At 51.2% G+C, this 13,269-nt stretch overlaps 1 protein-coding gene across 4 annotated transcripts in view; it reads right to left on the minus strand.

Moving 5' to 3' along the window:
* Positions 1-13,269, minus strand: part of mrpl40 (mitochondrial ribosomal protein L40) — a 46,628-nt gene that overhangs the window by 16,153 nt on the left and 17,206 nt on the right. For all 4 annotated transcript variants that reach the window (XM_038793015.1, XM_038793027.1, XM_038793017.1 and 1 more), the window contains one exon: positions 4,730-4,813. In XM_038793015.1, coding sequence (XP_038648943.1) covers positions 4,730-4,813 — 84 coding nt within the window. The remainder of the gene's footprint in view (positions 1-4,729; positions 4,814-13,269) is intronic.

Consider the following 13,269-nt stretch of genomic DNA (forward strand, 5'->3'; position numbering starts at 1 on the left):
GTGCTGCTACAGAGGGGAAGGCAGGCAGGGGGTTTGGGTCTCCCGAACCTGATGTACTACGACTGGGCAGCGAATGTGGAGAAGGTGCGGGGCTGGGTCAGATTCACAGTGGGTCAGAATGGAGGAGGGTTTGTGCAAGGGGTCGGGACTGAAAGCACTAGCAACAGCGCCGCTCCCGATAGCTCCGTGGAAATACTCGGGGAGTCCGGTTATAATAGCTTCATTGAAAATCTGGAGGCCGTTTCGCCAACACTTCGGGTTGGGGGCAGGGTCAAGGGAAATGCCGATTCAGAGGAACCACAGATTTGAGCCAGGGAGGTGGGATGGAAGTTTTCGGAAATGGGAAGAGAAGGGGATTAAGAGTCTAAAAGATTTGTTTCTTAGGGGTCGGTTTGCAGGATTGAGGGAGCTGGAAGCGAAGTATGGCTGGAGCAGGGAGAAATGTTTAGATACATGCAGGTTCGAGATTTTGCCAGGAAGAAGATACAGAGCTTCCCGGAGGAACCAGCCTCCACATTGCTGACAACAAGGGGACTGGAGAAGGGGGTAGTGTCAGCGGTGTATGGAGCTATTTTGGAAAAGGATAAGGCACCACTGGAAGGGATCAAAGGGATCTGGGGCCTCACGGTAGCATGGTGGTTAGCATCAATGCTTCACAGCTCCAGGGTCCCAGGTTCGATTACCGGCTGGGTCACTGTCTGTGTGGAGTCTGCACGTCCTCCCCGTGTGTGCGTGGGTTTCCTCCGGGTGCTCCGGTTTCCTCCCACAGTCCAAAGATGTGCGGGTTAGGTGGATTGGCCATGCTAAATTGCCCGTAGTGTAAGGTTAATGGGGGGATTGTTGGGTTACGGGTATACGGGTTACGTGGGTTTAAGTAGGGTGATCATTGCTCGGCACAACATTGAGGGCTGAAGGGCCTGTTCTGTGCTGTACTGTTGTATGTTCTATGTAAAGCAAAGTGGGAGGAAGAGTTGGGAGAGGTTAGAGAGGAGGGGGTCTGGTGTGAGGTGCTCTGGAGAGTGAATGCCTCCACCTCATGTGCGAGGTTGGGGCTGATACAGCTGAAGGTGGTATACAGAGCACACCTCATGAGGGCGAGGATGAGCCAATTCTTTGAAGGAGTAGAAGATGTGTGTGAACGTTGCGGGGGATGCGTCGGTAATCACGTTCATATGTTTTGGTCCTGTCCGAGGCTAGAGGAGTACTGGAAGGAGGTTTTAGGGTAATTTCCAAGGTGGTGCACGTGAAACTGGTCCTCGGGAGGCCATATTCGGGGTGTCGGACCAGCCAGGGTTGGAAACGGGGGCGGTGGCAGATATTGTAGCCTTCGCCTTGTTGATCGCCCGAAGTTGGATCCTGCTGGGATGGAGAGCAGCCTCGCCACCCTGTGCCCTGGTGTGGCGGGGGAACCTGTTGGAATACTTCACCCGTGGGAAGGTTAAGTTTGAACTGTGGGGAAGCTCGGAGGGGTTCTACAGGTCATGGGCATTATGCACTTTCAAGAAGTGGATAACATTAAACATTAGTTGGGGGGGTGGATGGGTGTGAGGGTTGGGGGACTGTGTGTATTAAGGGTGACTATCCCTGATTCCTTTTGGTCATTTGTTTATGTAAACATGTGGGCTGATGTTTGGGGGTTGGTGGGATCGTTGTTATTGTTTTGGGGATTGACATAGTTGCTGATTATTGTTTATTGGTGGGTGTAAATTTGTGAGAAAATGTGAAAAAGGAGAATAAAAATATTTAATAAATAAAAACTAAGATGAACTACGAAAGGAAACAAACAGAAAACATAAACACTGATACCAAACGCTTCTATAAAAGTATATAAAGAGGCAGAGAATAGCTAAAGTAAATGTTGGCCCTTTAGAGGACGATACTGGTTAGGTAATAATCAGGAACATAGAGATGGCGGAGGCATTGAACCAATATTTTGCATCTGTCTTCACGGTAGAAGATAATAAAAATTTTCCAAAAACTACAATTAATACTGCGGAACCTGGTGCAATGACTATCACTAGGGAGATGGTATTGAATAAACTGATGGGATGAAAGGAAGATAAGTCTCTGGAACCTGATGGCCTGCACCCTAGGGTATTAAGGGAGGTTGCAGTGATGATAGAGGCTGCATTGGATATATTTCAGAATTCCCTGAATTCTGGAAGGGTCCCAGTGGACTGGAAACACACTAATGTGACACCCCTATTCAAAAAGGGAGAGACGCAAAAAGAAACTATAGAAAGCACTAGCAACAGCGCCGCTCCCGATAGCCCCGGGGATGTACTCAGAGAGTCCGGTAGTAATAGCTTCATTGAGAATCTAGAGGCAGTTTCGCCAACGTTTCGGGTTGGGGGCAGGGTCGAGGGAAATGCCGATTTGGGGGAACCACAGACTTGAGCCAGGGAGGTGGGATGGAAATTTTCGGAAATGGGAGGAGAAGGGGATTTAGACACTGAAAGATTTGTTTCTTAGGGGTCGGTTTGCAGGATTGAAGGAGCTGGAAGCGAAGTATAGGCTGGAGCAGGGGGAAATGTTTAGATACATGTAAGTTCGACATTTTGCCAGAAAGGAGATACAGAACTTCCCGGAGGAACCGGCTTCCACACTGCTGGAGGAGGTGCTGACGACAGGGGGACTGGAGAAGAGGGTAGTGTCAGTGGTTTACGGAGCTATTTTGGAAAAAGAGAAGGCACCACTGGAAGGGATCAAAGCAAAGTGGGAGGAAGAGTTGGGAGAGGATATGGAGGAGGGGTTCTGGTGTGAGGTGCTCCGGAGAGTGAATGCCTCCACCTCGTGTGCGAGGTTGGGGCTGATACAGCTGAAGGTGATATACAGAGCACACCTCACGAGGGCGAGGATGAGCCGATTCTTTGAAGGAGTAGAAGATGTGTGTGACGTTGCGGTGGGGGGCCCGCTAATCACGTTCATTTGTTTTGGTCTTGTCCACAGCTAGAGATTTACTGGGAGGAGGTTTTTAGGGTAATTTCTAAAGTGGTGCACGTGAAACTGGACCCGGGACCCCGGGAGGCCATATTCGGGGTGTTGGACCAGCCAGGGTTGGAAACAGGTGCGGAGGCAGATGTTGTAACCGTCGCCTAGTTGATCGCCCGAAGGCAGATCCTGATGGGTTGGAGGGCAGCCTCTTCACCCTGTGCCCTGGCGTGGCGGGGGCATCTGTTGGAATTCCTGAGTCTTGAGAAGGTTAAGTTTGAACTGAGGGGAAGGGTGGTGGGGTTCTACAATTCATCGGCATTATTCATTATGCACTTTCAAGAACTGGATAACATCGAACATCAGTTGGGGGGGGGGGATGGGTGTTAATGGTGGCAATGGGTGATTCCAGATTCCTTTTTGTCAGTTGTTTGTGTGAACATTTGGGTGAATGTTTTGGGTTTGGTGGGAGGATGGGATAGTTGTTATTGATATGGGGATTGACATATTTGTTACTTATTGTTGGTGGGTGTAAATTTGGGAGAAAATGCGAAAAAGGGAGGAGAATAAATAAATATTTTTTTTTAAAGTAAGAAACTGTAGACAGGTTAGCTTGACCTCTGTGATGGGGAAGTTCTGGAATCATAGAATCCCTACAGTGCAGAAGGAGCCCATTCGGCCCGTTTGGTCTGCGCTGACCCTTCGAAAGAGCAACCTACCAAAACCCAATATCTGCTCTAACCCTGTATCCCCACTCAACCTTTGGACACAAAGGGGCAATTTGGCACGGCCAATCCATCTAACCTGCACATCTTTGGACTGTGGGAGGAAACCAACGCAGACACGGGAAGAAAGCGCAAACTCCAACAGACAGCCACTCAAGGTTGGAATCGAACCCGAGTCCCTGGTACTGAGTCAGCAGTGCAAATAATTATGCCACCCTGCCACTCCATTAAGGAGATGACTGAACATTTGGAAAGACAAAGCTCAATCCACCATTGTCAGAATGGTTTTATGAAGGGCAAGTCATGCTTGAAAAACGTGGTTGAGCTATTTGAGGACATAACCAGCAAGGAGGATAATAGGGAACCTATGGATGTGGTATATCTAGACTTTGGGAAGGCATTTGATAAGGTGCCGCACAAAAGACTGATCCAGAAATTGAGAACGCAGAGGATTGGGTGTCGAGTACTAAATTAGATTGAGGATTGGCTGACTGACAGAAAGCAGAGGATCCTTCTCTGGCTGGCGAACTGTAACTAGCGGGGTGCCGCAGGGGTCATTCTTCAGACCACAACTGTTTACAATTTGCGGATGATACTAAAATCAGTGGGAAAGGAGGCAGTGAAGAGGAGATAAAGATTTTACAGTCGGATATAGATAGGCGAGGAGAGTGGGTCAAAACCTGGCAGATGGAGTTTAATGTAGATAAGTGTGAGATTATCCATTTTGACTGAAAAAATAGAAAGGCAAAGTATTATCTAAATGGAAAGCAGATTCAAGATGCATCTGGGCAGAGAACCTAGGTTGCCTTTGTTCATGAATCACAGAAAGTCGGTATGCAGGTACAGCATGTAATTAAAAAGACAAATGGAATGTTAGCGCTTATTGCAAAATGACTCGAGTATAAGCTAAGATACTCAAAAATTGGCCAAATATAAACACATTTCTTGAGACTGTCCCAACTACAGTATTCATCCACAAAAGAGGAATTGACTGCCGGAATATTATGGGTAGAGTACCGTTCCATTCATACTCAGGGAGGAAGAATTGCAGCCTGTCTTAAGATGCACTGTACCTCATTGGTAAGGATTCTCTGAGTGCCAACAGGGACATCCGCCAGTGACTATATCGTAAAGAAGCATTCCACACTGCACGAGGACTGAAAGAGAAGGAAAGACAATGTTCTAGATTAATTTTGAGACCCATACATTTGTCCTGGAGTTGACTTCTTTCTTTAATAAAGTTAACCCCTCCTCTTGGCAGCTGTCTCACTCAGGTAATAAAAGTGGAAGTCAAAAACTGGCCTCAGAAATAGAGGGGGAAAAAACTCTGCTTTTGAAGATTTTTGTCCTGTGCTCAGAGTCTGTCCTGATGAATGCAAGACAAAGAGCTTTGACAGCACGTCTCTTTTATTCGGGAAAACTCAAGTCTATCTTAACAACATGGTTCTGCCAAACAACACAGATGCTGATGCACACTGGGTTGTGCCCATTCTCTGCCAGTAATGTCAACTCCATATTCACCAATATGTTGTTAGATTGCTTACCTAAATAAAGTAGAAAATTTCTCCAAATTAACAGTGGCAAAAGTTATCCAGCTCCAGTCAGAAGTCCAGTATCCTTGCCCCAGTATCCATCTCTCTCTGGCTGAACCTTGCAGGTTGATCTACTCCTGATTTATCTCAACTGAGATTCTTATGACTTGTTCCAAGCCAGCCTCTTAAGTTCCACTCTATATGATCACCCTCCCACCCTCCATGGATCATTAGTCAATACACTAATTTTAACATTCTGTTCTGCTTTGCACGGCTTCCACCCACACTTTCTCTCTGAAATATCCTCCAAGCTCCTTACCATCAGTGATAAGGCTCTGTTCCTAAACTCCCTCACCTATGACTTGTTTTCATAGAATTATTGAATCCCTACAATGCAGAAGGAGGCCATTTGACCCATGGAGTCTGCACCGACCCTCCAGAACAGCACTCGACCAACTCAACTCCAACCACCTTAATCGGCGGAGGTTATTCATGAAGGCCCCGCCTTCTCAATGTTGCTCCTCGCCGGAGGCATGGTGACCCTCAGGTTATATCACCACCAGTCAGCTGTCCCCTTCAAGAGGGAAAGCAGCCTGTGGTCAGCTGTGACTATGGCGACTTTACTTTTTACTTATTTTATTCCAACCATTCTGCCCTATACCCTTAAGCCCGCAACCGAACTTGCACATCCCTGGACACTAAGGGTCAATTTACTATGGCCAATCCGAAGCAGGCACTCCCAGTGCAGATTTTGGAGTTGTGAGGTTGTTGCTGTGGTGGAGAGTGGCTGCTGCTGCTCTCTCTCTCTCTTGCCGTTGCTGTTGCCGATCGGTTTGCTGCATGTTCCCAACTCTGCTGAGCTGCTTGGAGGAAGAAGTGAGGGACAGAAGGAGATGGGAGCGAAGGACAAGAAGAAGGTGACTTCAACACAGAGGTGGGAGCAGAGCCCTTTGGACTGCTTGTTTGCTGGGCCCCTCCCGGGTTGTGCCCGGCCCGGTTCTCCCAATCATCAACATCTGCCTTCAGCAAGGATGAAGCCTTCTTTCTTCCATCAGGTGTGCTTGCTCCAAGACAGGGGGATCCAGTGGAGTGTGTTTGCTGAGCCCCTCCCAGGCTGAAGATCCCATACACCAGCGGCTTCTTTAGGTAGGGAGGATGTCGAATTCCATCGGTGTGGTCGTTCCAGGGTGGGGGCATGGACTGTGATTTTGCTGAGCCCTACTCGGGCTGAAGATCTGCTTGCGCTCACCTATCCTCCCACCCTCCTGCTTCACAGGAATCTCCCACTTCACGCACCAATCCATCCATGGTGTCCCACTCACTGTGCCGCTATGCTCCTCATCCTCACACTGTGGCCCTTGCTCTCTCTTCCCTTCCTTTCCTCATTCCTCCACCTATCTCCCTCGGGGGAAAGAGTACATTGTTGCACCTTGCACTTCCCCAAAGACCCCCTCTATTTTCCAATCCACACTGACACGGCAAAGCTCACATTGGGGTGGGTGTGGCACTTGCCCTAATGGCCACTCCACCTAAGCCGGTGGAGGGCATTCCAGAGACATCTACGCTGGGGTGGAAGCCTCCCGCCTCCACTACTCCCAAGCACCGCCACCCTTCCGGTTGCTAACCCGGAAACTGGGAGTTAAGTGCCACACTTACCCCACTGTCACCATAGAGGTGTGCGTTTACACAATAGCCGGGGTCATTGGCCCCACAGTCATTGTGGCCGCCTCTCGTATGTATGGGATGGTCATGTTTTTCCTGAGGGCTGAGGGCTGAGAGCGCGGTCCATCTGGCCCTTAAAAAGGGGCTCACGGTGGGCAGGACCTACGTGGCGGTGTACCCTCTTGAGGCCACCGCCGAGAGGGTCATGCTCTCTGAAGTCCCACCCTACCTCCCCTACGGAGCTCATCCTCCCCCACCTCCAACTACTGGAGATACGTCCCAAGGTGTCACCGCTCCCTCTTGTCCTAAATGATGCCCCCCACCCGCCCCCCCAGGCACATCTACTCCTTCCGGCGCCAGGCTTTCATCAAGGGGGGTGGGGGGTGATGTGAATTGCACCCTTGGGACAAAGGACCGCCTCAGTACTCAGTGCGACTCTCGTGTGGTGAAGTTAGGGAACCTGATCGGGTTCTTTGACTTGGTGGACGTCTGGCTGACTCTCCGTACTGACTCCAGTGTCTTCACTTTTGTGAGGCCTGGGATTGGAGCCTCCAGCATCAGTCGCCTCTACATTTCTAGGACATACCTGCCCAGTGTCCCGACGGCCTCTGTACAGCACGTGGCGTTCTCGGACCACCGTCTGGTGTGGGTGGGGCTCGCCCTGTCTCATGCTCAGCCGCGGTCCGCGTACTGGCATTTTAACAGCCTGCTGTTGGAGGATGGTTACGGAGGGAAGCGAGGGACGAAATAGCTGGGGCCTTAACAGATATCTTTGCAGCATCATTGAGCACGGGTGAGGTCCCGGAGGACTGGAGAATTGCTAATGTTGTCCCTTTGTTTAAGAAGGGTAGCAGGGATAATCCAGGGAATTATAGACCTCTGAGCTTGATGTCAGTGGTAGGCAAACTTGGAGAAGAACTGAGGGATAGGATCTATTCACATTTGGAAGAAAATAGACGTATCAGTGATAGGCAGCATGGTTTTGTGCAGGGAAGGTCATGTCTTACAAACCTAATAGAATTCTTTGAGGAAGTGACAAAGTTAATTGATGAGGGAACGGCTGTAGATGTCATATACATGGACTTCAGTAAAGCATTTGATAAAGTTTCCCATGGCAGGTTGATGGAAAAAGTGAAATCGTATGGGGTTCAGGGTGTACTAGCTAGATGGATAAAGAACTGGCTGGACAACAGGAGACAGAGAGTAGTGGTGGAAGGGAGTGTCTCAAAATGGAGAAAGGTGACTAGTGGTGTTCCACAGGGATCCGTGCTCGGACCACTGTTGTTTGTGATATACATAAATGATCTGGACGATGGTATAAGTGGTCTGATGAGCAAGTTTGCAGATGATACTAAGATTGGTGGAGTTGCAGATAGCGAGGAGGACTGTCAGAGAATACAGCAAAATATAGATAGATTGGAGAGTTGGGCAGAGAAATGGCAGGTGGAGTTCAATCCAGGCAAATGCGAGGTGATGCATTTTGGAAGATCTAACTCCAGAGCAGACTATATGGTCAATGGAAGAGTCCTGCGGAAAATTGATGTACAGAGCGATCTGGGAGTTCAGGTCCATTGTACCCTGAAGGTGGCAACGCAGTCGATAGAGTGGTCAAGAAGGCATACAGCATGCTGGCCTTCATCGGACGGGGTATTGAGTACAAGAGTCGGCAGGTCATGTTACAGTCGTATCGGATTTTGGTTAGGCCACATTTGGAATACTGCGTGCAGTTCAGGTCGCCACATTACCAGAAGGATGTGGATGCTTTAGAGAGGGTGCAGAGGAGGTTCACCAGGATGTTGCCTGGTATGGAGGGTGCTAGCTATGAAGAAAGGTTGAGTAGATTAGGATTGTTTTCATTGGAAAGACGGAGGTTGAGGGGAGACCTGATTGAGGTCTACAAAATTATGAGAGCAATGGACAGGGTGGATAGCTACAAGCTTTTTCCAAGAGTGTGGGTGTCAATTACAAGGGTTCACGATTTCAAGGTGAGAGGGAAAAAGTTTAAGGGAGATAGATTACAGCGCAGTACGGGCCCTTCGGCCTCGATGTTGCGCCGACCCGTGAAACCATCTGAAGCCATCTGACCTACACTGTTCCATTTTCATCCATATGTCTATCCAGTGAGCACTTAAATGCCCTTAAATTTGGCGAGTCTACTACTGTTGCAGGCAGGGCGTTCCACACCCCTACCACTCTGAGTAAAGAAACTGCCTCTGACATCTGTCCTAAATCTACCACCCCTCAATTTAAAGCTATGTCCCCTCGTGTTGGTCATCACCATCCGAGGAAAAATGATGTGCGTGGAAAGTTTTTACGCAGAGGGTGGTGGGTGCCTGGAATGCTTTGCCAGCGGAGGTGGTAGAGGCGGGTACGATAGCATCATTTAAGATGCATCTGGACAGATATAGGAACGGGCGGGGAATAGAGGGAAGTAGACCTTGGAAAATAGGCAACAGGTTTAGATAAAGGATCTGGATTGGTGCAGGCTGGGAGGGCCAAATAGCCTGTTCCTGTGCTGTAATTTTCTTTGTTTGTTCTTTGATGAGCGATTCCTGGCAGGATTTCCCTCCTTGAGGCTATGGTGGGATGTGGGAAAGATTCACGTGCATACCTTCTGTCAGGCGTATGCGTGGGGGTCAACAAATCCTGGAAATCCAAGGTCAAGGAGTTGGAGAAGGAGGTGCTCAATCTGGAGTCATATCTCGGTCAGCGCAATGAGGACCCAGCCCTGCAGCTGGTTCACAGAGAGAAGAAGGGCGCGCAGCGGGACCTGTACCTTGTCCGGTCGTGCGCGAGGTCGCAGATCCAAATCCCCACGGACATGGACCGCGGCGCCCCCTTCTACTCGCTGGAAAAAAGGCACGGGGTCCGTCAGCAGCTCCTTATACTGCTGACCGACGACGGGTCCCTCATCTTGGATGGGAAGTGGTCAGGGCCCAAATCCGAACCTTGTACAGAGCCCTTTTCTCCGTCCAGTGAGGATGCTTGCAGAGTTCTGTGGGAGGACCTACTACAGGTCGGGCCGGAGACTTGATGCTCTATAAGCCTGCAGGAGGTGACGGCCGCCCTCCACAGCCCGTCCAGGAACAAAGCCCCAGGGCTGGACAGACTGGCCATGGAGTTCTGTTGGGCGTTCTGGGATGTCCTGGGGAGTGACTACATAGGGTCCTGGGGGAAAGTATTGGGACTGGGGAGATGACCCTCTCGCGGCACAGGTTCACCATTACCCTGCTGCCAAAGAGGGGGGGGGGATCTCAACGACCTTAAAGGCTAGTGAGCGGTCTCCCTCCTCTGCACGGATTACAAGATCTTCACCAAGATGATGTGTTTGCGCTTTGGTACCATGCTGGACCACATGATTGACCCCGACCAGTCCTTCGCAGTCCCGGGCCACACAATCCACGGCAACATCCATCTGGTCTGGGACCTGGTCCATCATTCCCAGAAGGCTGGTCTGTTGATCAGGAGAAGGTGTTCAGAAAGTTGGATCATGAATATTTATTTGGGGATTCAGCTTCCGATGGGGGAAGAGAGTGGTCGCCCAGACCAAAGCGGAGACCGAGCGGGGACTGAGCCAGCAGGAATGACCAGCGACCACCCCTCCCCCCTCCGAGAACGCGGGGTAAGACAAGCGGTGGCCCGGACCAAAGCGGTGACCGAGCCAGCAGCAAGGACTGACCCCCGCCCCCCACGCGGCAACCATCACGAGGCAGGCGGCAGAACAAAGAGGGATTCCCGGCCCGACCAGAAGCCTCTCTCTCGACCCTAAAGAGAAAGAAATTGTTTCACTTTTTTTTTTAAATGTGCTTGAAAAGAGTTTTATGAAAAAAAAGTGTTAAAGGAGAGAAGGGAGGGGTAAAGAAAAAGCGGGAGGGGAAAAGAAAAAGGGGAGGGGGGTAGAAAAAAAAGCTAGAAGGGAGCCAAAGCAGAGGGAGTTAGGGCACCAAAACCAGACGGGGCAATGGGCGAGCCCGTTCATACGAGCTAATCGGCGCACGGAGCGGCAGAACGGAAGGTTCGCCGCAATAAAAAGAACTCGACAGACAGGAGCATTTTCCCCCTGGGCCAGTGGGGAGCTGGAACTGGAAGGCAGCCTTTGCCGAGGCGCTGAGGGAACATCAGCAGGAAAACAAGGCAGAGGCCAGAGCAGATATAGAGGCTGCAGTGCAGGCAGTAATGTCCAAGGCCCTGGCTGAGGTGCAGCACGCCCTGGGCAGAGCAGAGGAGAATCTGGAAGCCCAAGAGGCGACCATTAAGGAGCTGGGAAAAGCCGCGACTGACATGAGCGACCGGATCACGGCCCTGGAGAAGGAAGTGGCGAGACTGGGAACAACGCAGGGGAGCCTGAAGGCAGAGTGGATGATCAGGAAAACCGTTCAAGAAGGCAAAATGTCAGGATAGTGGGCCTACCAGAGGGGATCGAGGGTAGAAACCCCATGGCATACGTGACCGAGATGCTGGGCAACTTAGTGGGGAGGAAAACTTTCCCCAACCCACCAGAAATGGACAGAGCACACCAGTTGCTGCGCCCGAAGGCCACAGCAGGGGACCACCCGAGGGCAGTTACAGCTAAACTGCACCGGCACCAAAACAGGGAAACAATCCTGCACTGGGCCAGGCAAAACAGAACCTGCAAATGGAAAGGACACTTCATTAGAGTTTACGAGGACATTTGGGCAGACCTAGTCAGGAGACGGGCCGAATTCAATAGAGCGAAAGCAGCTCTTCACAAGAACAAAGTGCATTTTGGTATGCGGTACCCAGCGAAATTCTGGGTCACATACCAAGAGTACTTCTTCAGAGCCCCTGCCGAAGCAAACAAGTTTGTCGAGGAACACAGGCTGGAAAACCAACAGCTAGGGTAGAAATAAGGGCCCCCTGGCAAGGGGCAACAACACGCCGACGGGGGGGGGCAACGCCAGGCCCCCCCCGCCCCCACCACGGCAGCGCACCCTGAACAAAAAGCAAACCTCTACTCGCGGGACTCCTTCAGACGGGAGACCAGGCCCCAGCACGAGGGAACGAGAGTAACGGAGAAGGAGAGCAAACAAGAGAAGTGCAGGGTAGGATGGGAGAAGAGCGGTCAGAAAACCGCAAAGGCCGGGCAAGGGAGAAGTGAGACAGTAACTCCTGAGAGGGGGGAGGGGCACCGCACTAGCAGGAAAGCTAGCGCCAGGGACATGCAACCAAGCAGGGCCGCAGTGCACCAACAAGGGGGAAGGCGCCAGGCAATGGGGGGGGGGGGGGGGGGGTTTGGGGGACACCACTCAACAGAGGTGGGTGAGAAAACGGGGATAGGAACAGGGGAAAGAGGGACAAAGGAGGGGTAAATGGGAGAGGGGGCAAAAAGGGGGAGGAAACACAGGGAAGGAGGGACAAACAAGGCTAGAAAAGGAATAGCAATAGGGCTACAAAGTGCCACAACCAAGGGCTCGAAACAAGGAATCGCTGCAAGCATCCACCCAGTACTGTCTCTGGGCGAAGGGAGACCCCAGAGTGCAGGGGACTACCCGCGTGGTGGACACACACTGGGCAGCCATGTCGGGGTGCCCCCTGAACAAAGGGAAATCCCGGAGTGCAGGGACACGTCCGCATGGAGAGAGCAGTGACAGCGGCCATCCTGGACGGCCCCCTAACAAAGGGAAACCCCGGAGGGCAGGGGTGCATCCACCAGGTAAGTATGGTTAATCCCACAGGAACGATGGGGCAGAAGCCCCCCACCAGGATAGTCACCTGGAATGTAAGGGGACTCAACTGCCCAGAGAAAAGATCCAGAGTCCTCACCCACCTAAGAAATATGAAGGCCGACATAGTCTTCCTCCAAGAGACACACCTGAGAGAGCAGGACCGACTGTGGGTCAGAAAGGGTTGGGTGGGACAAAACTACCATTCCTGCTATGGGACGAGGGCTAGGGGGGTGGCAATATCAGCAAGAGGACAATGTCTAGGGCGACAAAGACGGTTATGTACCCAGGAGCACGGTACGTCAACGTCAGCGGGGCCCTGGATGGGGCACCGGTAGCACTAGTTAACGTGTACGCGCCCAACTGGGAGACACGAGCTTCATCAAGAAGACCACGGCAGAAATCCCTGACATAGCGACGCACCGACTAATCATGGGGGGGATGGGGGGGGGGGGGGGGGGGGACTTCAACTGTGTACAGGATCCAATGACTGACAGATCAAACCCCAAAACTGGGAAAACCTCAAGCATGGCAAGGGAACTCGGTCACTTTATGGAATAGATGGGAGCGGTGGACCCCTGGAGGTTCACCCACCAGGAGAGAAGGAATTCTCCTTCTTCTCCCCAGGACACAACATATACACCAGAATTGACTTCTTTGTGGTGGGGAAAATGGTGCGTCCAGGGATAGACAAAGTGGAATACTCCGCAATTGTGATATCAGACCATGCTCCAT

This window comes from Scyliorhinus canicula, chromosome 1 (assembly GCF_902713615.1).
Source record: "Scyliorhinus canicula chromosome 1, sScyCan1.1, whole genome shotgun sequence".
Taxonomy (NCBI): Eukaryota; Metazoa; Chordata; class Chondrichthyes; order Carcharhiniformes; family Scyliorhinidae; genus Scyliorhinus; species Scyliorhinus canicula.